This window comes from Anser anser (assembly GCF_964211835.1).
Source record: "Anser anser genome assembly, chromosome: 2".
In the NCBI taxonomy this organism is placed as follows: domain Eukaryota; kingdom Metazoa; phylum Chordata; class Aves; order Anseriformes; family Anatidae; genus Anser; species Anser anser.
In genome coordinates this window covers 2,427,273-2,453,630 of record NC_139721.1, presented here as the reverse complement: position 1 = coordinate 2,453,630, position 26,358 = coordinate 2,427,273, and the positions used below count along the sequence as shown (strand labels likewise).

The following is a 26,358-nucleotide window of genomic DNA, read 5'->3' as shown; positions in this document are numbered from 1 at the left end:
TTGCTGAATAATTCTGTAGCTATAACCTTGTATACCTGGGGGAGGAGGTGACATGGTTTGTTTTTCTATCCGTGTCACACTTGCTCTTTGTCTCTTTTGCCCCATTTGCACTCTTTGTTTGTCCCTATTCCTTGTCCCTTTCCTATTCCCTTGACGAGCCCTTGGGCTTCTCAACATCTTCATGTTGCTGCAGGTTTTGGGGATTCAGAGCAAAATGGTGCTGCCTTAGACCAGCATCAGCTCTGGTGAATGGGCCAGTGGTAATGCTCATTCCTTCCACGTCCATTCCTTGTTTTTGCACCTTGGAACAAAAACACCAGCTCACTTTGGTCACAGCCTAAAAAATAACCTGGGCAAGGTGGATAACTTAGCCTTTGTGAGATCAGCTCTCTGGAAAGTACCCATAGGTGTGGATTAGAGCATGGCAGCCCCTTTCTAACTACCTTTCATTGCTGCAAAAGTCATCAGAGAGGTCTGGAAATACTAAATAAACAAGAAAAAAAAATCATTTGACACTAAAAAGCTATATTCACCCCAACCAGGAAAGTCCTTTGGGAAGGAGTCTTCCCAGCAGGGGCACACTCATTGGTAGTCCAAAATGTGAGACAGGACCTGAATGCTCAGCTGTGCTACGGTTCCTTCAGCAACAAAACCTCCACCAGGAGCTGAGAAGCCTTGTGGATCTCTCCTTCTCTCCATTCTTCTGAGATCTGGTGTTTTCCCGCTGCATTTGGATGGCATGCTCTGGCTCCAGGAGAAATAAGGGACCGAATGCTCAATTTCAAGCCTCCAGGTGTGTGTACATATTTCAGAACAGTGCAGAGGAAACTGATGAGTTGTCATGACAACAGGGAAATCCTATTGATCCCCGTAAAAACAGCTGCAGCTTACTCCCTGTGGCAATTTGTTCCCATCGGCTTTCCCTGTATGATCTCTTTGCACCTATAGATGCTGCCAGCGTTACAGTAACCTGCACAAGGAGCAGGACCACGATGAAATCAGCATGAAGAAAATATTTACCTGGCATTTCTTTTAGTGGAAATGGTGATGACAGCCCAACTTTAAAGCCCTAAAGCCCGTGGCTTTAGGAAAGAAGCTGCTCTCAGAAATCTTCAGAAACTGGATGTCAAAGGGGTTTCAGCAGGCTCTGTCCTTCTCGCTTAAAGCTGATGGAGCAAGCTCAGTCTTCGTGTTTCACAAGGTTAAACAGCTTTTTTGAAATGACGGCTTTGGCTTACAATTTCATTAAAAATAAACCCAACTTCATTACCCTCTCACATTCCAGTGGCTGCAAACTCCTAGGCAGAGGTGTTGTTCAAGGGAACAAAAAAGTAATAATAAAAAATAAGTAATAAAAATAAATAAATAAATAAATAAAATGAATCAGAAAAACCTTCAGATTGACAAGGCCTATCATGTTTTTTGGGAAGGTTGAGCTGGCCATATAATATGGTCTTATCATATGTGATAGAAACCTGATCGACAACGGCCAGTGTACTTGGGGTTACTTTGACTTTGTGATTTCAGTCCATAACAGAATATAAACATATCCTGTTAAAAATAGCTTCCTCAGTTGCTCCTCCTTATGTGCACACCTGCTGTACTGGCAGGACTGCTTGATCTGATCCTGATTGAGTTTTATTCTCACCGAGCTTCCTTTGGCTGGCCAGACAGAGGGACACGCGTGGCCACCCCTGCGCTCCTTGCCCATCTCTCACCAGCTCAGCCTTCCTTCTGCCTCCATCCCATCCTGCCTGTCCTCAGCTGCCCCTTCCAGTCTGATCAGCCACCTTGGGAGGTCTGAATTATGGTGAGGATCTGTGAGCACGGAAAGTGATGGAAAAGAGGAGATGTAAGGAGCTGAGCTGCTTTTCTTTGACCTCCCGTGGTGGTTGCTCAGCCCTGTAGGCAGTTGTGCCTTGAGGAAGGCAGGCAGTCAGCACAGCTCATTGCAGGTGGATTATCTTTTATGAAATCAGCCACTGTATAACTAGTTATTGTTGAACAGCTTTATTTATGCCTGGCAAAGAAGAATTATTGCCAATGTCTTTAGCATGTGGGGAACACCAGGAAAGGAAAGAGAAAAGAGAGAGAACTCTGACACAGCCTGGGCAAGAAGCAGCTTGGTTTCTGGAGAGTGAGATGCTGCCAACAGAACGGGAAAGCTTGAAAATGGACCACAGTGCTTTTCTGCATAGAAGAAGTGATCTGGTGCCTGGAATTTGACATTAGGCCCTGGAAGTCTTTGTTAAGCAAATGTTCGTTGGACCATTTTTGCTCCAAAGGCAGCCCTTTGCATTGCTGGGATATGGTCACCCTTTCCGTTAGTTTCTGAATCAGGTCAACAACTGGCTGACATGTGTCAGAGATCTGGTTAGGTGAACCACAATTGAGGTACCAGGTGAGGTTATGATGGACTGTATTAAATATACAAACAACCCCCCCATCACTTTTCTACCTCTCCTGCTCATTGGAAGGCATGAATTTAAGGCTGCAGCTGCCTCTGGTGTTGGGTTTAACCGAAGTTGATCATAACTATGGGGTTGCTTTTCTCCAAAAGGCTTTTCTTCCAGGGCTGTCACGTCTTTGTCACTAAACACAGCCTGATTCATCTCAGGACTAAAGTTTAGGGGCTGGATTCCTGCCTTTGTGGATGCTCTTCCCTCCCTCCAGTAGAATTTAAGTCTGTATTTCTTTGAAGTGCCCCAGGGCATCCTGATCTTTGACCTAGAGGAAGGCTCAGACTGAAGAACAGCAAATGGAAATCCAACAGAGAACAAGAGAAGAAGCCAACAGTGATCTCCCCACTCTCACCACCTTGCTGTACACCTCTTCACTAGTGTGTCTCATCAAACTGAGACATCCAAAGGTCCCTGAGATGCTCCAGGTGGTAAGGAAAGCAACGAGCCTCCCTTCAGTTCTGTTCCCTGCTTCTTCCTGGAGATCCTGTTGTGCTGCCTTACTTTCTCCACATGTAACAAACATTCTCCCAAACACCCCTCCTGACAGCAAGCCTAAAACCCAGCCTGCTAGAAACCTGCCCTTTGTGCATGCCATCAATGTAGGCTGGAGCTTTTGGGTGATAGCAAAATTAACTATCCTGGAGGGGGCAAGGTCTGGTGGGCTCCCTCACAGTAGGGTATTTTATGCAACCTTCCTCTGACTCTACACATTCATGGCTTTCTGAAGCCAGAACGTGTTTCTCAGGCCTATTCTATTGCAATACCTGAGGATCAGGGAGGTCTAAGGCTTGGCAGAGGCTCTCAGGATTTGACTTAGGGCAGATATTCAACACTGACCACTCTTCACTTTCTGATGAGATGTCTCTGGAAGGGCAAATTTTCTCAGGTAGTAGAGATAATCCTTAGGAAGATGATGATAACATAGATTATCTGCTCCAGAAAACCCCAGATATTTCTATTTGCTTTGCTTTGAGATATTGCCCTCCACCCTCAGTTTTATCAATTACTCTTTCCTATTTTTTATTTTTCTAGGCTTCCTTAGCATTTCTCAGCCCTCGTTCTCCACAGCTCCTTAATATTCCCTTATATCCAGTGTCTGCTTCCAGTACCAGTGTGAGGACAAAAACCTTTGCCTTCAGAAAAACTCATGCTGGACTTTTTGTTATCCATGCTACCGGGTATTCTCCTTTCTCTCTGCAGATAGGGCCAAATGCCAAGGAGCTGTTCAGGCTGGTGGAGGATTTCATTGATGTCATCGGCTTCCGCATGAAAGATTTCCGGGACTCCTACCAAGTGACCGACAACCTGGGTGAGCTGATTTGCACTCCCTGTGTCAGGTGTAGACCCTGGGAAGCTGTAATTGCAGGGCAATATGTATAATCCAAGATGTGGGGAGGGAAGAAGGGGAGCCAGCGGGTGGTGGAACATCAAAATGTCTGGGGAAGAATGTGGATGGACAGAACTATGGGGTGGCTTTTCTCCAAATAAGCTAGGACTTCAGCCTGAAGAAGGTCATGGAGAGATTTGAGAGATAGCTATAAAACCGTGAATGGAGAACAGATGACAAACTGGGAAGAATTAAGCTGCTTCCTTTTATTTTTTAATACAAGAGCCGCTCAGCGGCCAATGAAGTGATCAGGCAGCAGGCGAACAGCAGGCAGTGTTTGATTTATGCTGTACGCAAAATCGCAGCATGGAGCTCGGGGCCGGAGGATGCTGCAGAAGCCAAAAAGTACAGATGGGTTCGTGATGGGATTAGGAAAATGCACAAAGGAGAAGTCCATTGGTGACTGTTAAAGTTGATGGTCTGGATGCAACCCCTAGCTGAGGAAGTCTGCTGACTGCTGGGAGGGCAGGTCCAGAGAAGACTTGGCTTTCTCTTTCTTGTACTTCTCGAAGCAAATACTACTGGCCGCTCCTGGAGATGTGGTGTGGGAGCAGGAAGACCTCTCTTCTGCCAGGTTTAGTGCTGACAGGTTCATTTCACTGAGCAGAAGTATGAGACCAAACAATTCATGTCACCCAGAGCTACTGAGATCCACCCTCATGGTTCTGCTACTTGATTTCCCACTATTGCCTCCAGATTTTCAGCATGTGTGAATTTGTTGAGGCTGGTCTTGCTTACTGCTTTTATCTGTTGCTTCCCTCTAGTCCTTGGCATTCACAAGCTGCCCGCTAATGCAGCAACTGACATCACCTTCCCCATGAAAGGCTGGAGGGGCATGGTGGACTGGGCCAAGAATTCGGAGGACAAGGTCACTGTCTCCAAGAGCATCCTGTCTTCGGGGCTGGCAGGTAGGCAGCACAGTCAAAGCACTCCGGGAGAAAATGTCTTCTTCATTTTCTAAGAGAGGTTCCTTCCTTTTGTCTGGTCTTCAAGCTCTCCTCCCAGCTGAGCTGGCTCACAAAAGCTCATCGTAGCATTTCTGAGTGCAAATAAAGCTTTCAAATGTGGTGAGACTGAAGGCCAAATGTGAATGCCTTGCACAAGTTCAGGAGCAGGCTCAGTGCCTGGGTTTGGATGTTTGTCTTCTCCTAAATCAGCAGCATGTTTGAAACAGAGCAGGAGTCAGCACAAAAAATCAGGGCAATGCTATCTTGATGATTGCTTCTTCCAAGGCTTCTGAACCTGCAAAGAGGTGAAAAAAACTTGTGTCTGCACAGGATTGCTCATTTCTTGGTGCATACGGGTTCTGAGCTCCATCCACAATCATCTGCAGGGCGTGTTGAAACGAGTCTCTCATGCCTCCTTGAATATGCTGAGTTTCTAACAGGGGAAAAGCACAAGTCATTGTCTCTGTTGATAACTTATAGGTACGGTTAATGAGCACAGGAAAGGCAGGTGTAATAGGGGAACGGCCATGTAAGCAAACAATGCTGTAAGTGTCCTCCAAGACTGGATCTGGTCCTGGAAGAGCCATCTAAGGATGAGCAGCTAAGGCTTACAAACCTCCAGCTCTATCACAGCCAGGATCCTTTGCCTTCTTGGGAAGGTGCTGGGATATCCCAGTCTGTGGGATCTGGGGTTTTACTTGCTCACAGTCTCATAGGAACATATTTCTTCAGTAAACATCCTACTGCATTCAGTTAGCACCAAGGGGAAAACTCTCTCCAAAAGCTGCAGGATCCCTGTGTTTGCATAGGGATTCACATGAAAGGCCAAAAGACTGTCAGCTTTCCTGGAAAAGCAGTGTTTATGCGATTGCTCTGCAAGCCTGTCAGTGTCTCCTGACTTCCACCCGTTTCATTTGAGCCCAATTGCACAAAAAAGAAACATCCAGAGTTGTTTCTGCCCTGCACTGAGGGAGTGGGCACATTCTAGGCTCAGCCTCAGTACGAGACACCAGAGAAGCCCCACAGCAGGCTGCTTCCCTGGATTTCCTCATCTCCAAGTGATTTATTTCTTCTTCCCCTACAACTCAGCCTTGGGGACGCCCCTGCTGCCTGCTCTTTGCCCAGCAGAGCTCTTGTTGTTTTTATCTGGGCTGCGCGGGGCGCAGGACGAGGCCGAGCGGCATGCCCGGAGGTCGCACAGAGCATCCAGGCTCCTCTGGGACCACGGCCCCTGCAGCCTCCCGAGGCATCACACGAGTGATGGGGTCAGGCCAGGCACTGCAGGGCATCTCCCCTCCTGGGCTGCCCTTGTCAGCCTGCGTTCAGCTCTTCTCTGACAGCTCGATGGCTGAGGAAGAGGACAAACACCTCCGGGTGGCTGCGAGAGACCTTCTCGCCCTGCTCATTTTGCCCGCTGTGGTGCTGTCAGAGGGATTAGTGGGATTTCTGGAGGGGAAGGCACCAGGCAGGTTATTCGGGATGAGTGAGCCTTGCCTGCAGGCAAGCAGCATCACCCCAAAGGTGCTCGTTCCTCCCTTCGGTCTGATGGAGACCCAATGTGGTGACAGTAGCACCTGCATCTCACCGCAGTGATGCTGGCAATGGCTGTGCCACGGCAGAAAACCCCATGAGAGGTCCAGTCCTGCACCCGGCTGACACCCTCTGGGGCACACATTTCTCTCTGTCAAGGGGCAAGGAAAGAAGGAAGCACAGATCTGAATCCAGCCCCTTCTCTGCCATGCCCCATGTGCTTTCCTGGTCGGTTCTGGGGGGCAAAAAGGGGTCAGATGGGGGGACAGACGACATCCTGATTGTCTCAGTCCTCTTTTCTTCTTCCCTTTCCTCCGGTGTCTTGCAGAGACAGACGACTCTTCTGTCTTCGTGGTGGGGACCGTGCTGTACCGGAACGTGGGCAACATCCTCTCACTCCAGAGGTAAGAGCTGGTGAGGCCACACCTGACTCTGGGTCCACTGCAAAAGGATGCCCAGAGAGGTTGTGGAGTCCCCACCTTTGGATATATTAAAAAAAAAAAAAATCTCTCAAGCAACCATCTCTAGACATCCCTTCTTGAGCAGTGGGGTGTCACCAGAAGACCTCCAGAGGTCCCTTCTAACCTCAACTGTGTGAAGAGGGCTCTGCCTGGGGAGGACAAGCAGCTGGTAGCATCACCAATTTTCCTGCTGATCCCCCCAGCTGCAGAGCCCTGGTCTTCCAGGAAAATACCAAAGGTGCAACGTGGCAGGCTTTGGCTCAGTCAGGCAAAAGTTTTGACCCCTATGAACAGATATTCAGGTGGGACCATGCTCATGTATATTAGATTTGCTTGCTGGAGAGGCAGGAAGGCTTTGTCCCAGCCGTGCAGCCCTGGCAGAAGGAGAAGCACAGTGCTGGTGCTGCTGCGCCCCTGGCCGCTGGCTGCCTGCTCTCCACCACCCCTCTCCAAGGGATTCCCCATCCCCAGGGATTTGGGGGGCTTAAGACATAGGGGCACGGGTGACCAGCTGCCAAATGGGGAGCTGCCAGCCCCAGCGAGCCCTTCAGGATCATCACGGCAGAAGACAGGCTCGGGGAGAGGCGAGCAGTGGAGCAGCACGCTTGGCCGCACGTCTGCCACGTTCCCAGCCACTGCAACCCGCCTCGGGCACCCAAGCTTTTGTGTTCAGCACTCTTTTCCCTTTTCTTCTCCCTTTCTCATGCTATCTCACTCTTTTATTTATTTATTTATTTATTTTTCTGAGGCTGGGACCGAGGCAGTAAATTCAGCATCCTAAGGCACCTTCTAAATCTGTTCCGCACTGATTAGCGTGAGCCCATTTACCATAAACACCAGGGCATCTCTTCTCACTGATAATCATTTAAATACCTACAGATTTAGCACTGGCAATGGCAAAAGAGCTCCAAGTGAGTGCAGAGAGGAATTAACAAGCCAGCCAACTGTATTCTGTAATATCTTCCATTACGGCTCTGGGAATTAGATCAGAAGGGCAATAAACATCATTGGCTCAAATGATCCAGCAGTATTTCAGTGTTTTCTGGCCAAGCAGTGAATGAGCTCTGAAAACCAGCAGCTGCAGCACCGCCGCTGCTGAGCAGCGTTCCCGCGGGAGAGCTGATTTAAGACATTCCTTAATTAAAGGACTGTCCCTCTTTAAAAAATCCAGAGCCCTGAATCACCTGTGGCTATACGAGGCCAAAAAAAAAAAGGAGGTAATAGGAGTAGCAGCAGGGCAGTACCTCTTAATTCACTGCCGTGCAAATGGACACAGCAAGAAAAAAAGGGGAATGTCTTTAAATAACCATGCAGCCGTGTAGTACCTGCCTACAGGGTAAAAATATTTCTGACCACAAAGGAGAGCAGCTATTCCTGGCTACACGTGAGCATTAACGACCTGCATCCTGGGTTTGACCACATTGGCTCAATGCAGAGTGATTTTTCTCTAAGGAAAAAAAAAAAAAAAAAAGTAATGGAGATTTAATTCAGCAAACTGCACCAGCTGAGCTCTTCCTAATTGTCCCAATTTACCTCCCCCAAGCAGCAATCCCTTATCTCAGCCACACGTTGCCCTGTCCCCTCAGATCCAGGGAGCCCTGAGCAGAACCAGTAGCTCTGTGCTCAGACCTTGCATTTTTCAGGTGCAGATGTGTTTCCTGGCTCTAGGATGATGCACGGGGATAATTTTTGGGTGGGCTGGGATGACTTGACTCTTTAGCAGCCTGCATGGGAGAATATCCTGTGTGGTAGCAAGTTACCACACTGAAAGTCTTTCTGCTTTTATTTGCAACCCCAATCTTTGTGTGGTCTGCAGCCTTTAAAAGGATGTTTCCATGCCACATTCGTTGTTCATACAAACACTGGACAGTGCTGAACCAAGACCTGACCCTTCCAGACCCAGCTACTAATGAAGCCATGCATGGATGTTTGCCTTTAGCAGCTCTAGTTTTTTGGCTTTTCTACAGCTGCCTAAATTTTAAAGCTTGCAGCTGACATTTACTCCCATTGACTTCCCCCTTTACTCATCCTTTGTAGACTGATTTTTGTGCTTCATTGCTTCTTCTTTTTGATTTTAACTATTTTTTTTTCTTTAACTTTCTAAAACAGTGTTGTTCCCTCTGTTGTTGGTGCAGTAATGTCTTTCTGAACATCCACTTGCACATCCTTGGATGATTCCAAGTTTGTTTTGTTTTGGATTTTGGTGTTCTTTTTATGTTTCTTTTTATTAAATTTTATTTTTATTCTTATTTTAAACCCACTTGCCCTTAAGCAAGTACAATTCTTTTATAGTAAATCCTTTTGTAAAAGGAGGATAAGACCCAGACAGAAAAGTGAGCAGTTTTGCCACTGCCGGTAGACTTGGTGAAGTTTTGGATGAGGAGAGATTTCCATCGGTGCAGGAAGAGCTGGGAGCAGCCTGATGCTGGTCCCACTCTCCTACCCGTTCCCTCACGGAAAACTTTGAAACTTTGAAGGACAGCCTTGTCAGCCTCTGGCCACAGAGACTTTTACATATTTAGACACCCGGTTCTTTCCCTGCTGCAGAAATAGTGGGATTCCCACTAGGGATTTAGGTGTCCAGTATCCCTTGAAGTGCCTACAAAGAGTTTGGCTTTTCAGGGACCAGCAGCACAGTTACAGGAGGTATCCCCTCCCTTCCTGCTCATCTCAACAGCCGAATCTCCTAGGTCTGCCAGCATTAATAAAGTATTTGTCTGGCATGGACGTTTAGGCAGCCACACATGAGAGGCTTGGCCTCTTTGCATTTCCTTTTGATTCTCAGAGGCTGGAGATACATGTCAGTGCCTCTGGTAATGAGCTTCACGTGGTGTCCCACGACCTGTTAAAGGCCACCGTGGCAAACTTGTACTGCAAGGCAGATTGAGGCAGACTTAGAGAGAAAGGAGAGAAAGAGAGAGAAAGAGAAAGAGAGAGAGAGAAAGAAAAGGAAAGAAGGAAGGAAGAAGAAAGAAAGAAAGAAAGAAAAAGAAAGAAAGAAAGAGAAAGAAAATTTTTTTTTTTTTTGTAAGGATATGAAATGAACTCTGTTTCTTCATGTCAGGGCCAGAAAATATGTCTGGTACCCTGTTATTGCCAGGATAGATATGTCCTTTAAGTCCAGTGGCTGCAGGGGTCCATAATGCGTTTCATAAATGGTCTCATTACTGGGGAAATAAATGCAGAGTGGCTGTGAGGGGAACTGGAAGGGCAGAGGGCAGGGTCTGTCACCAGCAGGTGTCTTTGATGGCATTTTAAAGTAATGGGGCCAGTTCCTTTTGCACTGTAGTCACTAAACCATGTGCCACCAGTGACAAATGCCTTAGGACTCACCGTTGTGCAAAGGGACGCAGTGGGATTCAGCATTTTCCCCCAGTGGCCGTTACAGCACATCTTCTCACTTCTCTTCCCAGGAACAGCACTGTCCTAAACTCCAAGGTCATCTCCGTGACTGTAAAGCCATTTCCCCGGTCTCTCCTCACCCCCCTGGAAATCGAGTTCTCCCACCTGTATAATGTAAGTCTTTCCTGGGAAGCTGCACCACCCCACATCCGCGTTTTTTTTCTTCCTTGCCAAGGCAGGAGGAGCGTGATGGCACTGCTTGCATGGGGAAACACGGGCATACTTGACCCACATTCACATCACTTCACTGTGAGGCACGGCTGTGGGCAAAAAAAAATGTACATTCATCACAAAGTAGGCTATGACAGAGATCTTCCTGGGTGAAGGGAGGGGAAAGGTTGTTTTGATTGATGCTTGCAATGTTCCTTGCAGATACCACTACAGACATGAGTATTATTGTTGTGGTCAGTACTGTAAAAGGCAGATGAAGATCCCCCCCAGGTTCCCCTGGCCAACCCCAAGCAGATGTACATGATGGATATTTACATACCCCCAGGTCCCTTCTTGTTCTGGGTTTCAGATGTCCTCCTGAGGCTCTGGAACATGAGAATTAGATCTGTCATGTATTTGCTTTTGGACAGGAAAAAATTTCTAAAGTGCACAAAGACAGCTGCAGAAGAAGTAATGATAAAGGTATTTCAGGGGCTTTAACCACACCTGGCCACCCCCTATAGGGTCATAGCTCTTTGGAGAACTGCGTCCCACAGCAGGACGGGGTGTATTTGATCCACTTTCCAGAAGGGAGCAGCAAAAGGATTCTGAATGAGAGGAGGGAGGAGGAAGGACATCAGTAGGTGGAGACAGGATTTGGAGTCAAACCCTTGCGTAGTCCTTGTGTTGATGGAGAGCAAAGCGAGGCATATTTCATTTTTACCTTTCAACCCAAGGGTGAAAGAAGCTGTTCCAAGCACTCATATCTGTGCTCCACAGCAGGAGCATCACAGACACACCATGCATAGAGTAGTGGAAACTGTTCAGCAGGACATTAATAGTTTTCCTCTTGCTCCAAATACCCCATAAAAAGCCCAGCACAGATTTGCTCCATTTTCCCCTTTTTTTCCTCCTGACAGGGAACCACCAACCAGACCTGCATCCTGTGGGACGAAAATGAGGGGTGAGTTTTGTGGCTTTCTCTTTACTCTCACGGGCCCATGTGCTTTTGGGATAAAATTGTCACAGTTTTAGCAGTGATGTGTCAGTCTGTTATAGTTGCTTGCACTCTTTACTCATTTTTTTCCTGCATCAACCTCCACGGCTGGCAAAGCCCTTTGCCCTGATGGGGAACAAGCCTTCCTTCACACAGATGCATCTCTCCTGGTATTGCATATTAGCTCCAGTTGAACAGGGTCTTATATTTAAAGAACTAAAATCAGGTTTGTCAGTGTAGCCAATGAAGGAATCTGTGTGCCAAGAGCATCATGTACCTGCAGAAGGGAATCCTCTCAGTCTGAGCAGGAATGTCCTGTGTGCTTCTGCTCACACGGAGGGAGGTTTGTGTATTCCTTTGGCCCCAGTCCATGTTTCGTAAGAGTGGCTTCTCATTTTGACTCTTCCAACTATGGATGTTACAACACGAGGAATACATGAACTGAGACCCAGGACCATGGAGTCATCTGCTGATGGCTCTAAATTGGCATTGACATAGCAGTGTTTGGCTCTCTTCACTGCTCACACCAAATTGTGCACCGTAAGAAGAACAATGCATAATCAGAGCTTACTGTTGCAAATATAGCCTGCCGTGGTGAGGTAGGTGTTGTACTACTGTGATACAGTAATGTGATTTCCATGAGGATTGCTGCCATAGCTGACTGTGATCAGGATATCAGGATGCCTTGAGTGACGTGATAGAGGTTAGCAGGGAAAAAATTCCAAAGATATTAAATAATGTGTCTAATGTGTCAGGATCGTAAATTCCATATGGAAAATAGATGAGAAAAACTACTAAAAAAAGAAAAAAAGAAAAAAAAAAAAAGCATTCCAAAAGTGTGGTCTCAAATCCTGAACGAACTTAACGAGGGCCCAAAGTGTTTGATTTAATGGATTTTTTACTTTGCATCTCAGTCTGAGGACCAGCCTGACTCCTTTTCTGCTTACATTCAGTTTCTCCCCTTGAGATCTCATGCATTTGGCACATACCTCTGCTTTTATTATTATTTATTATTATTATCTGCAGCATCTGAAAAATGATTTTATTCTTCTCCTTTCACGCTCCATTAAGTAGCATATATACACATAGGCGGGCAACATATTTGCAGTCAGTTCTTGTTGGTCTGTGATTAATTTGGCATGTATGAGTGGATCCAAATGAAAGCTGAGGAACCCATGGGAACTCTGAGCTTGTGAAACCACATCCGTGTTATCCACCAGGGCAGCGTTGGTCCCTCTGGCTTACCATGGAAATTGCTCCAGCACTCGAGGACAGTCGGTATTCAAGAGCAGAGTCTGGACCTCGAGTGCTCTGCTGACCTCACGCAGCAGGACATGGGTGGAATTAATAAATGAGGATTGTATTGTATTGCCTACGTGCCAGAGAGCAGATTCAGTCTGTAGGTCAGCCAAAAGGAGAGGGTTGTCTATAGGTGGGCAGGCTCAGGAGGAAACTTGGACAGGACCTCGCCTTCAGGACTGAGTCAGGATTAAAGCTCTTGGGTACTACTCTGGTTTTTGGCAAGCCAAGTTAGAAGCTGGAACCAATGCCTCTTCTGGTCTTCACACCAGCTTGAGTTTTTTGGTTTTGTGTGTTTTTCTTTTTTTTTTTTTTTTCTTTCTGCCATATTTGTTTGCTTTTATAACCCTATCTAACAAGCGTGTTGTGTCCAGAAGGTTGCGGCTATTTCCTTCTTACTTACCCCCTTGAATTATTTGTAGCATGAGAAAGAAAAGAACAAAATCCAGCCTGCACATAGTAGGATTTGAGGTGAGGTGAGGGCATTCAGATTGGGTACATACATGCCAGATCTGGCACCGAAATGTGCCCGGCATGAGAAGCACGAAGGGCTGCCCAGTGCTGGATGTTGCTTGAGGAGCTTAGATGCCACTGCAGATCTGGGGGCAAACCAGTGCCCATCACCTCTGCCTTGTCCTGGCAGCTCTGGCTGCTTGTTCCCAAGGCTTGGCAGCTTGTTCGGCTTCTTGTCATCTCTCTGAGGGCATGGGATGTTAGGAATCTTTCGGTCTGATCCACGGCATCGAAGGATGGGCTCAGGGCTAAGAGCGAAGCAGGCAATTTCTTGGGACTGGCCTCGGGGTTCAGTTCTCAAGGGTGGTTTCCAAAACCCCAGCAGATTGTTTGCACAAATGTTGCTGCTAAAGCTCCTCTTTGTGCACGCACACACTTGTTTTCAACCAGCATTTGCAGTCTTGAGCAGTTAAACTCTCCAAAATGCTGGTGTCAGCAGATTTTTCAAGGGGATGTTGCAAAGCTAGACCTGATCCCGTGAGCTCTGGCAAGGGGAGCTGCAAAGCTGTTTGCACAAGGTTTTAAAGCTGATTTGCCACCACTGCTGCCTCCTGGGAAAGTCTAATGAAAGGCAAACTCTGCAAACCCTATTGTCCAGGACTGAATGCCCACCTCCAGCTTGAGCTGCACCCTGGAGCTCTCAAGGGTTTTAGATCACAGTTTTTGATACTTGTTTTCTGATTGGAGCAAGTTTTATTTTTATTTTTTAGGTTACCCTGGGTCTGTTGCCTGGTACATGGCTGAGATCATGGCTGGCAACTCAGGAAACCCTGAGGTTCATTTGCACTTACGTGGGTTCCCCTTTGCTCCCACCTTCTCCTTCCTGCCACCTCTCTCTCTCTCTTTTAATTGGAAATTATCCCACTGGTTGGTCTCACAAGATGGTTGTGCAAGTGGGCGAATGTCAGAAAATCCCATTTCCCAGCTCTGACCAATTTAATGGCTCTACAGCTTCATTTCCCATGGTTTTCTCCCTGCCATATTCCCCACACGGGCCAGGACAACTTCCCATGGTGTTGCCTACTCAGAAGACGCTTCTGTCTCTTAATCTGGCTCCTTTGCTGGCTCTCCATGCTCCTGCTCCAAGGTTGTGTCCCCAGTGTCCCCAGTCACCCATCTGAGGCTGCAGATCTTGGGGATCCAACCTTCATTGCAGCAAACCTACCTCTGGATTTATCCCCTTTTATCCAATGTGACCGACCAGGCACAGAGGCAGGGAACTCGAAGAGCTCCTGCCTGTTACTGCAGCCACCTGAGCTTTCAATCCCATCCAAAAGATGCTGTGGCCCTTTAAAGGCCACTTAAAATCCACGGGCCGTGAAGGGTTGAACTGTAAAATTGCAATTAAAACCGACAATTATCATGTGGGCATGTGCTTCCTCCAAGACAGAGTTGTTAGAGCACATTTAAAAAAAGAAGAAAAAAAAAAGGAAGAAACCCCTGGTGTTCATTCATTTGCATTTAGATAGATATTTAAGCTAGTATTATTAATAATGGATTTTTGATTTATTAATCCCAGACCCTACAAGTGACTATTAGATTCGTGGGTGGCACCCCTACGTCTCTTTTCTCTTCCTCTTGCCCCCAAGTCCTCACACCATCAAATAAGAGGGGAGAAGATCAGGGACTCATTTCTGTTGTGTTGGGTGCGGCAAGTATGATTAATGAGCTTAGCACTGACTGGGTAATTGAAAGTTGAAATCAGAGAATGATTTGGGATTCTCTGGCTCTCCTCCAAGGGTATTCATCTGGAGCAATTATTAGCTGCTTAGCCCTGCCCAAGTTAAAGCTCAGGCAGGATCTGATCGGGTGCTCTCTCTTTCTCTTGCTGGGATAGGATGGATGGAGCTGATGAATGCAATCATTTTATGTGCTCTCACGTTCTTGTCCACCACCAGATTTTTATTTCCCACCAGCCGTGGTTTGGTGCACCAGGGGGATCCGGCTGGTCTGTGCTGCCAGGGGACTCATCCCTTGCTCTTAGAGGGGCTGGCAGACTCCTGCCACCAACTTTTCTTCTCTTCTGTGTCTCCAAGAAGAGCGTAATAACATATAATAAAGCTAGGCATTATATTAACTGCTCTTGAGAGACCTTCTGAGCCTTCACAAATATTTGCATAAAGAGCTTTTCGCTCCTAGAAGAGAAAAAGCCTTGGGAATCTGTGGTTTTAATTCAAGGACACTCTTACCTTCCCTTGGGAAAGATCATCTGTTTCAGTAATTAAAGCCTTTAACCTATCTCGTTTAAGAAAAGCAGACCTTTGCTGTGGAGGGAGGTGCCCCATGCATACCAAGGTTGGGCGCGGAGAAGGTGAGCGGGTTGTGGGATGAGGCTGGGTCGCATCCTCCTGGCTCTGTCCCAAACCCAATCCCCAGCCAAGGTGGGGCAGAAATCTCCCCTGAGGATTCAAGGGCTGTTTTGTGACGCTGCCAGACAGAGCAGACTATCAATCTGTTCCTCCTGGGACAAGCCAGAGGAGCCCGAAAGCATCCTAGGAGATGCCAGAATTTTGCCCTAGGGTCGCTGCGCTTTTGGGGTGTCTGTAGTCCAACCATCTCATGGGTGTTGTAGTGCTGCTGAATTATCTGAGGTTCCTGATTTCAGAACGGGGCGCTCAAGCTCTAATGTAGACAGTCCCAAGCTGCCTGAATTCCTGACCGCATGCCCTGTGTGGTTGCAGGAGAGCAGCTCTCTGCTGCGTGCTGCAGCATAGCGCGAGGAGCAGGACACTGTGCCCTGCTAGTTGGAAGCCTCTGATGCACTGAATAAAAAGAAAAGCACATTTTTTTCTTCTCTGTGCTTTCCAGGGTTTTAATGAAATCCCAGTCCTGGTGGTTACTCATTCATTGCCTTCAGAGAGCATCTACAATAGGTCTGTTTCTTCTTGTGCTCCCTGCCCCATGTCACAACGGAGGGTTTGTATCTACAGCATCCCATGGAGCCTTTCACACCGGCCCATCACATCCACCTCTAAATACCTTCCCTTTGAAAGAAAGTTCCTTAACAGCAGGAAACAGCTTCCTTTTTCTTTGGCACATCTTTTGCACATCATCTAGTACACTGCCAGCCTTGCCACTGCCACACATCAAATGCTAACATAGCCTGCCTGTGTTGACAAAGATGGATGAGTGCCCCATGGTACAGGCTGCAAGGCAACATTACAGCCCCAAAGCCCCATGAGAAATGACTTCTCTCCTCTTTGCACATATGCGCTGCACATTATAGATTATATTTCCTGCTGCAGTACTCCAGCCAGGTGTGCAGGAGCCACCTCGCCAGTGCCACGTCCTTCATGTCACCCTACTCAGGGTGCCAGAGCTGGGATCCCTGTCCCAGCTCCCCTAACCAACACCTTTGGTTTGTTTTAGCTCCAGCTGCAAATGCTGCCTCTCCTGCACGTTCCCGTGGAGGGATTGAGGGGATGGTGGTAGACAAAAGCAGCGCTGTGCTGCATGGGGGCATGCGGGGCGGTTGGAGTGAATTGTTTCCCCTGTGTTAAACCCAATTGAAAGTAGCCCTAACTCAGCCCAGCAGACTTTACCTTCAGTGTGCACCCAGGCACATTGAATTCTGGCTCCAAAAGCCCCTTTTTAGGATTAAATTAGAGTAGCCACAGCAGGGCTGATGCAGTGAAACCAGGTCACACCTCCAGTGCCTGAGGCTTTGGCTTCCCAGCTTGCTCTCAGGGAGATGAGACCAGGGCAAGCTGGTGCTGCTGGAAGCCCAGGGAACTGCTTCCAAGGAACTCTTTGGCCTTTGCTGAGCGACTCCCCAGCAGTCAGCACTGTCCGTGGGACTGGGAAAAGCAGGAGCTGTTTTTTTCTCCGGGGCCTTTCACAGCACAGGATGCAGGAGAAGCCGAGCAGCACGATGCAGGGCTGGTGCTGCTGCCAACACAGCACAGTTTAATAGCTCTTGACAGAGGGGAAAGAGACGATTCAGGGGCTCTGAATCGAATGCTCCAGCTTCTCCCTCACTTTCCCAGCAAAGTGGTCAAGAGCACGGGTGGAATAAATTAATTCTCTTTATGGAGCTGGCAGAAGTCCCACGAGTGCCCTGTTGGGAAGAGGCTTTGGGTTTGGCAGGGTTTCCCCAGCCTTGCCCCGGTGCTGGGTGCGTGCTGTGAACCAAAGCACCGTGGAGATCAGGACAGCTTCTGCAGCCCCATGTGTGTGTGTTTGCATTCCCACATGGGTACACATGCAAAATACATGCAAGGATATAAGGGGGCGAGTGTTTGGGAACAAGCGGGTGCCAGTGCCTGGCTATGGGTACAGATAAGTGTCAGCGTTTCTGTGCGTAATTGATGCAGGGTGCTGTTGGTGAGTCCCCGTGTGGATGTAGGGACACGTGTCTTATGCAAGTATCTGCAAATGCAGGGCAGTACTTGTGTATATTTTTTTTTGTGTATGAATGACACAATCACAGAATCACAGAATGGGTTAGGTTGGGTTGGGTTGCGTTGGGTTGCGTTGGGTTGCATTGGGTTGGGTTGGGTTGGGTTGGGTTGAAAGGGACCTTAAAGACCATCCAGTTCCAACCCCCTGCCACAGGCAGGGACACCTCCCACCAGCTCAGGCTGCCCAAAGCCCCATCCAGCCTGGCCTTGAGCACCTGTTTGCTCTGAAGCCACGAAGCCCTCTTGCAAATAGGAGGGGACAAGTTTAGCAGCCACATGGCCCTCTGTGGCCACCTGCCATGAAGATGTGGCTACCAAAGGTCTCTGGTGACACGTGGTGTCCTACTGGATGGTGTGAAGCAGAAATATGGGCTGTGCACCCATTCCCTGGTGCATTTCTCCTGAATTTCCCTTGGTGTTGGAGAGACAAACATCTGCAGTGTCAGGATGCCCAGCACCTGCCAGGTGGGAAATTCAGAGCAGAGTGGCTGTGCCTCCATGCACTTTTTTTTGCTGGATTGATTTATTTCCCCTTTACGAGTGCAAGGAAGCCAGTCTGGATCCAGAGGAGGACTTTCCTAAAGGTCCTGTCTCTAAACCTGCAGATCCCAGCTGGTCTGTGTCCTTTGGAGCCTTGTTTCTCTCTGCTGGAAGCTGGAGGCTGAGGGGGGAAAGTGGTCAGGATGCAGAGAGAGGTCTGCGTGCCCATCTCATTGCCTGAGGATGGACAGGACTGATGGATGAGCTGGGAAATGGGTGAGAGTTGGCGCACCGAATAAGGGCAGGGAAAGCTCGACCCCGTTTTTGAAGAGGAGAAAAGGGCTTGTCTGCATTTTCACCTGACTGCTCGTGTGCTGCACTAGGAGATGAAATGTTCTGTTAAAATACAGCAGCAAAAAGAGGACACCGTGCCTGGGACACAGCCTTCATCTAACGATGAACTTTCTGTGTGTCTGGGCAAATCAATGTAAGCTTTGTGCCTCAGTTTTCCCCGAGTCTGCTGCGCTAATAACACCCGACAGCTCTTTTAAATGTCATAAAGGCCAGGAGTGAGGAGCTCCATTAAGTGACAAGAAGTAGGAAAAATAGGTATTATTACTTACTACTGACAATTTGATATCTAAACGTGAGATTTATGATTCTACTTGTCATGCACGTGAGATGAGCCCACATCATGTCAGCTTTGCCCGTCGTGGGAGCAGCAGCAAGGGATGCAATGTGAATTTTAGCCTTCATGGAGCAGAGTGGGACCACAGGGCCACACACCTGAGCTACTGGAGCTGGAAGATGGCACAGAGCCACAGGGCAGGTGGGGCTGAGCCTTCCTGGAAGGCAACAATGCCCTGTGTGAAGGACAGATCCCCCTCCCCTCCTCCCTGATTTACTGGAATTCCCTTTAACCCTCCGTCAGGAGCCACGGAAAGAAAAATAACTGACACAGCAAGGCCAGAAGGCCCCGTTAACCCCCCCGGGGTGCAACACGGCATGTAATGACTTTCTGAGTTGTCAAAACCTTTTTCAATGCTGTGCAAACACTTGGATTCAATTACAATAACGACCCTCCAGACCACATGGATTAATCTCCTGGAGCCGCCCTTTGCTTGAGGCCAGAGACGCCTCCCAAGGTGGTTTAATGGACACAGGTAATGCTGGTGGGGTGGTTTGTAAGGCAGGGAACTGGGGCCTGACAGAGAGCCAGAAGAGAAATTCAGTCTTCCCTGGAGCCTGGTGCCTTGCAGGGAGGCTCCAAGCCTGAGCCAGTGAGAGCTGAGGACCTGCTGGGGGAAAATCTGCAGGTCTGAGGAGAGTTTTCCTTCCTGATGTGGATGGGAGTGCAAGGGCAAGGTTCATAACTGCAGTGACGAATTATGCCTGTCCTCAAAATCCTGGCTGCTATCATCTACAGATGGAGGAGGAGAAGCTGAGGGAGCGTCACCCACTGTCACCGAGGAGGTGCAGATCTGAGCCAAGGCCCCGAGCTCCCGTCCTCTGCCACGGCTCTTCTGGTGGCTAGGAGCAAAAGGCAGCTGTGTCCCAAACCAGGCAGACAGGACACACAGAGGAGGCAAGGATCCAGGAGAACACTTGTTTTTTGCAGTGGATGTTATTTATTTAGCGGTGGTTTTATCTCACGTATCAAATCTTAAGGACTGCTGAGCATCCTTCAAGCCTAGGCAAGGCTCCTGAGTGATCTAGGGGCACCCCGCAGGATTTGGTGCAGGGATCACCAACAGCCCTGCGATTTTTATTTATTTATTTATTTATAATCTGATTTCAGCCTTCATACTGCCATCTTTGGGATGTCATTTGCGATATAAGTGCCTTCCAATGTCCATAGGGGTCAAGTGAAATCTGCAGTGGTGCATCAGGGGCTTTCTACTCCATGTGTCCCATGCATGGGTTAAAACCGTGCTGGAGGCTGTGCTGACATTTAACTGCGTGTGCCAAGGGTCTGTTTAGTAGTGCTGTGGCCCAGAGCAGGGGTGCAGCAGAGAATTACAGTGCAAATACCTAAAATCCAGGCTGCTTCAAGAAAAAAAGCAGCTCCTGGATCACGGTGATGGAAGGAGAGCAGAGGGAGCTCCCTCTGCCCAATATCGCTGAAGGATCTGGGTCCTAGCTGGGAAAATCCACCTTCAGCTGCAAGGATACCTGGAGGGGAGGGATTGTTGATGCTGAGGGTATAAATTGCAGCTCCCAGCACGTGGGGAGAAAGTAGCATCAGCGTAGATATGGGCAGGGCTGCAGCAGGCACAGCTGCAGCATTTTGCAGGCAGGAGCAGTGCAGTGATCGGTCCCAGCAGAGGCTCTGCTCTTCAGCCCCATAGGATCGACTCAGGCTGAGCAGGGAGATTTAATTTGCTTTGTTTGAGGCTCCTGTAACGTGGCAGAGGGGGAAAAAACCTGCACCTTAAATGTGGCATTGACTTAGCACGATGGAGCAGGGAATGGTGTGGAGATGATGGGGAGGTGCATCCCTTCGCAGTGTCCTCAGGAGTATTGTGTTGGAGTATTGGACAACACTTTTCCTGACTTTTTTTCACGTAGCTCTAAGCAGAAATCCCCACCCACCCCCTTCTTTGAAGCTGCTTTTCCATCCGTTTAGGCACCGCCGTCTCAGAAGCATTGTTACAAATGGTATCGTGGCGTGGGCATTTCCCCACTTCCCAGTCCGTTTCCACCCGATTCGTTCAGTTTACAAGCACGAAAGATGCTTCTGCTAATTGCCAGCTCTGCTGGCTCCTCCCGGGATCTGGGAAGCAGCTGAAATTGTCCTGGCTGCTACATCTTCAGCGGCAGTAAAGAGCCACTGCCGCAGCCGGGGAAGCAGGGCTCGCATGACTCCTATTACTGCCATGCCTGAGCGTTTCACAGCCTCCAGTGCGCTGCTCTTGCAGCTAGAGCTGGACAACCCCCTGCTTTTCTAGGTCACTTCTGGTTCTGAAGTTTCTTTGGCGTTTGCCTTTACCCGGATTAAGGTTTTAGGAGAGTGTGAGCTGTCATATCCTCTGGACGTCTCCTGCCCCATTCTGTTACCCGTGGGCAGGTGAAGGCTGGAACCGGCAGCTTCACCGCTTTGGTCCTCCCCTGCCCATCTCCTCCCTGCTCAGTGCATGATGGAGACCTCGATTCACCAGCCAGCAATGCTGGGAAGGGGCTCCTGGATGGGACGGGGACAATACAGTAAACCTGAACACACCCCAATGCTGTGATTTCCAAGCTATCAGGACCCCTGAGTGCCAAACGAAATGCCCTGATCAGCTCCATCCCCACTACATACACATGCACATGCTTGGACACCCTCTGATCTCCAGCTCCTCTCTCCCCAAGTGTGTTTTATTTTGTCCCCAGTAGCTCCAGAAACTTCCTTCTTTGCAAAATCTCCATTGCTAATTCCCTTGAGAAAAGCTGAGCAACTCCTGTTGCTAATGCTGATGCTCACTTGCTCCTTTCCTCCGGATATTCCCCTCTCCCCAGCTTCCTATCAGGGTGGGAAGCAGCAGCAGGCGTCCTCCTTATCTGCAAGCCCGGGCTGATCTCCTCCTGCTGAGGCTTCTGGCTCCAGGTGCAAGCTTGGCACCCTGGCAATGCCAAGACACAGGAGAAAAGTTTCCTGGGGGGATTTTGCATTTCATCTGTGGTGGTGATGCTCACTGGCTTCGTCCCATGCTCCGTGCCTCCCTTCGGAAAGCAGCTCCCAGGAAGTCTGAATGTGTTTTGCTGTTACTGGCTTAAAGCCTGAAATCTCAGCGGGTGTCACAGTGGGAAAAAGTCATACAGGATTTCTGAGCTGCCCAGCTCGGGAGGCACAGCCCCAGTCCTGCTCTCCCCATGGCCGAGAAGGCTGAGTATTTCAGGGAGGTGTTTTTGGCGAGCAGGAGCTGCTTCGCTCTCCGCAAGGACATTGCAGAGCCCAAGGTGTCTGCACAGGGCTGCAGGAGGCGCAGAAGCTGGGCTTCAGCTCTCAGCCTGCCAAGGGAGAAAGCGGTGATGGATGCATTTGGCACCGGTGTGCGTGCATGTTAGGAGCAGGTTTTGGGGCAGATTGGGGTGGATGGGCTGGCAGGAAGGAAGGATGCTTCACCCCCACGACTGTGCCTTCTTCTACATAATTTCTACATGAAAACCATCCCCGATGCTGCAAATCACAGACAGGACAGCGCAGGTATTTTACAGTATAAATTACTTTAACCAGCACGGTCATCGTTTGCACTGCCTGGTAATTGGCAGGTATTTAATTAGCCGAGGAGTATTTCCATGTCCTGCTGCTAAGTGGGAAGTCAGAAACTCCCCATCGGGTGAATACCCTTTGAGTCCTCCAAAGCCTCTTCGTGCAGCACGGCTTCATTTCAGCACACAAAATCAGTGCAAATTTGTACAGATGCCGCAACAGCTGTCCGATTAGGGCAAGTTAACTGGCTGGGGACGGGGTGCTGCTGGAGGCGTGAGATGAAATCCTCTGGCCGGGTGTCTTGGAGAGCACTCTGTCCTTCGTGGTGCCCAGATGGACAGAGAGGAGGCAGGACGGGTAGGAGGGAGGAGAGAGCTTAATGGAGGAATGCTGCTGGGAGGAGAGAGGTTTCCACCAGCCCGCATCTCTGAAAGCCATTTTCATTAGCAGAGAGTGGGTTTAAAAGGTTTGGATAGCAATCCAAAGGAGCCGGCAGCGTGTTTGGTCGCCAGCGTCACTTTGGTTAAACACATTCGCAGCAGCAAAGCTGGGAAACGAGTGCCCCTCCTCCCCCGTGACCTGCTTTCCCGAGAAAAGCACAAGCAGCCCCGTGCTGCTCCACTCAGCACCTGCTCCTGCTCCTGCTCTTTGCAAATGCTTTGCTCGCGCCCACGTTCATCAGCAGGGGAGAGCAGGAGTGGGGGCAGACCTGACAATGCTGACCACTTAAAGCAGACCCCAGCCCTCTGATCGAGCCGGGTTCTGCCCCCCCGGGAGCTGTCACCATCGACCCTCGGTGAGAAACCATCTGATGGGCAGCCCGGGGAGCTGGGAATGGGTTGTTTGAGGAGAGGGGCAACGCAATCTCAAGTATCAGCATTTATTTATTAACATTTATTAGTGCACCAGCCTCCTCCCTGCATTAGCATCATCTTTATTTCCCAGCGGTTCCCTCCTCTCCTGCAAAAAAAATAAAAATAAAAATCCAAAGCAAACCCTCGAGTAGATTCCTTCGCACACCCACGTCGGTTAAGCCAGAAATCCCACCAGTTTTTATGTTTTGCTTTGCATTTTCTTTATCCCACTCCCCCCCCCAAGCCGTTGTAACAAACTAGCATGTAATGTGGCAGGACATCCACGGTGGCTAGAGCTGCAGAATAACGATGAGCAGCGATGCAGCACCACTGAGCCAGGATGGATCCAAGCGACCTTCAGGAACAGGCAGCTGCTGCTTTCCGAAATTTGACTTGGGAACAAGGGAGGCACTCCAAGCATTCAAGGGGCTGTCAGCTCTGCTCAGCTTCCACAAAATGCTCATTTTCTGCAGAGCACAGAGGGAAAGGAGGCCACAGAGAAAGGAGGGAGCGGAGGAAAGCACTGATGGAGAAGAAGTGCTGCTCACTGAGCTCGCACCCACTCAACCTTCCCGCTACGTGTGTGTGTGCCTCTTGCTGTCCCCTGGCCCTTTGAGCTCCTCATCGCCCTTTGGGCCTGATCCAGAGCTCACTGATGTACAGCTGGAGGTCTTGGTTTTGATTTTGCTGTTTGTACAGGATAATTATTCCAGCGAGGCTCAAAGTCTGTCCCAGGAGCAGGATTGGATTGTAACAGGCAGGGCAACCCAGCTAGAAATAACCTGCTCTTATTGTCATCTGTATGGACATTAAGCAGTATTTATTGCCCAGAAGAATCTTATTAGGGTGGCTGAAAGAAATGATGAGAACGCTTCAGTGTATTAAAAAAGTTAACCCCACGACCCCTCCTTTTCCTCCACCTCCACCCTTACTCTCACGGGAACGGGGTCTCGGATGCTCCGCTGCAAAACATGAGCTGCTTGTGCTAAAAGGAGGTGGCAAAGCACAAGCGACCTTTCTCCCAGCAGCTCCAGAGCAGTGATGTGAAACGGTGCAAACGCTTAATTTGTCTTGATGGGACCGGTACCTCCTGTGCCCAGCAGCAGCGCCGAAGGGTGGCCTGCTTCCCCTGCTTGCAGTTTGACAGGGATGTTTGCTGAGCTCACTTGCTTTCAGCTGCAAAAAAAAAGCAGGCACAAAAGGTGTGCTTCCACTTCGAGCTGACCCAGTATTCCCCTGAGTTTTTGGGGAAGAACCGAGAAATGATCAGTTGAGCAGAGCCCCAAATGGCTCAGCAGCCCCCCTGCCCAGATTGAGGATTTGTTTGCACAGTGCCAGACCCTTCTCAGATGACTTCTTACACCCTTTCCCCTACGCCAGCAAGCACCTTCCTTTTTTTAGACTGCTTGCCCTTGCTTTGCCTTTAATTCCCCTTTCTTGACTGGAACCCAAGCACGTGAAGCTATCCAGAGTTCCCAGGTCCAGAAGTATCTGTTACCATGATCCACTTGCATCTGTGAGGACTTTATTCTTAGATTTGTGTGGGTTTTGCTAAGTGCATTGAAGTAATTTGTACCTTTAAGGGACTGCATCTCCCTCTTGGTTACGGTTAATCTTTAATCCAGCATCTTCATCTTTGCCTGCAGCACCTTAATTTGGCTTCTTGATTTAATTTCTTTTACCGTCTGCTACCTCCTCCTATTCCCAGCCCCTCTGTCATCTGCCTGATTTATTTTTCTTTGTCTCTTTATCTGCTAGCCCTGCACTCAGCCATTAAAATTTTCTGATTTAGGCTTCTGAGAAGCAGCATACCCTGGAGCTAGTGTTTTTGTGGTCAGGGAGCCATCCCTCTTCCCGACCTGGCTCTGGGGCATCCTGCACTCTTTGAGCTGGGGCTGGGATCTCTGCAGCACTGTTTGGTTGCTGGCTTGCAAGGTGCTGCTTACAGGTAGATGACGTAATTTTTTTGTTGTTTTTCCATCACTGACTTTGCCCCAAAAAGCTGGGGAGAATGGCAAGCTTGCTGGGGTCATTTCAGAGAAGTGGAGGCTGAAAACCAGAGAGTGCAAGTGGCGGGGATGCGTACCAGAGCTGGGATCTGCAGACTCTTTGTTCAGAGCTAATAACACACTTTCGTCTTCCTCTTCCCGTTCAGTCGCATTGACCAAAGCAGCGTTCAAAATCCCCAGCTGGACAAGCAGCTGTTTAAACAGGCAAGCCTGCTGCCCTCTCATTTCCAAGGTCTTGTGTGTGATAACCACAGAGGGATGGCTGTGTCCATCGCCCCACGCCAGCCAGCCTTCTGCTCTGGCTGGGGCTCAGGGCAGCTTGGAGTACTTTGGGGCTCTTTTGGGGTCATCTAAGACTAAATGTTGGGCTGCAAGCAGGGCACAGCCACCACCGTTTCTGAGGCATCCTGGCCATGCACGGAGGTGGATGTGAGATCTCTCTCACCAGGTGTCTGTATTGCTTTCACTGCCTTTCCACTGAAGGCATTTATACACCCTTGACTAGCCAAAGGGAGCGTTTCCAGCTTGTTAACTGCTGGCTGCAATGTCTTACATTTACTTTAGCATCTGGCACTCTTAGAAAAAGCCTCTGTTGCCTTGTTTCCCCGTTCTTCCTAAGCCTCCTTTCCCATGAGACTGGAACGTGGGACCACGGCGTCCAGGCGTAGTAAAGGATGTGCTCAGCTAAGGCGCCTGCTCCCTCCAAGGATTTCCCTGAAATGTTTTCGGTACATATGACAAGGCTGTTGCTTATCACTTTGGTGTGCTGAGCCTGATTCTTCCTAGCACGATGGGACTGCCTGCAGAACCAGCCACAAGCCTGCAGCATGCCAAGCATTTCACGGCAAAATTACAGCAGGAATTCCCTCTGTTTAGGAAAGGTAGCTTCAGCAAGTCCCAAACTCTGGTTACAGTACTCTCACACTGCCTGCTGTTGTCACCTTTTTCCCATGATGACCCCAATACCTAAAGGACTATTGTTCTGATACTCTGCTGCAGCAGGAGAGCTCCAATGTGTAACTTTGCCCCAAAAATAAGATTCAGAGGCATGGCCTGGGCTTCTAGCTTTAGATAGCCATAATGAGTTTAAGAACAGAGGTTAAAATCTTGGAGGGACAAAATATTAACTTCTGTGGAAAGCAGTCCAAGGTCGTCTTCTGCAGTTACTGGCAGGTGAGGCGACCTGATGATCCCAGTGCTTGCGGGCTAGCTAAATCTGAGAATGAATATTTCTTTTTTCTTAAAGTCATGAAGTCATGGGATTATAGGGAACTG

General features: G+C 49.0%; 1 protein-coding gene across 4 annotated transcripts in view; it reads left to right on the top strand.

Moving 5' to 3' along the window:
• Positions 1-26,358, top strand: part of ADGRB1 (adhesion G protein-coupled receptor B1) — a 259,845-nt gene that overhangs the window by 140,339 nt on the left and 93,148 nt on the right. For all 4 annotated transcript variants that reach the window (XM_083825567.1, XM_083825569.1, XM_083825568.1 and 1 more), the window contains 5 exons: positions 3,663-3,771; positions 4,614-4,757; positions 6,655-6,730; positions 10,201-10,303; positions 11,260-11,303. In XM_083825567.1, the coding sequence (XP_083681693.1) occupies positions 3,663-3,771; positions 4,614-4,757; positions 6,655-6,730; positions 10,201-10,303; positions 11,260-11,303 (476 nt within the window). The remainder of the gene's footprint in view (positions 1-3,662; positions 3,772-4,613; positions 4,758-6,654; positions 6,731-10,200; positions 10,304-11,259; positions 11,304-26,358) is intronic.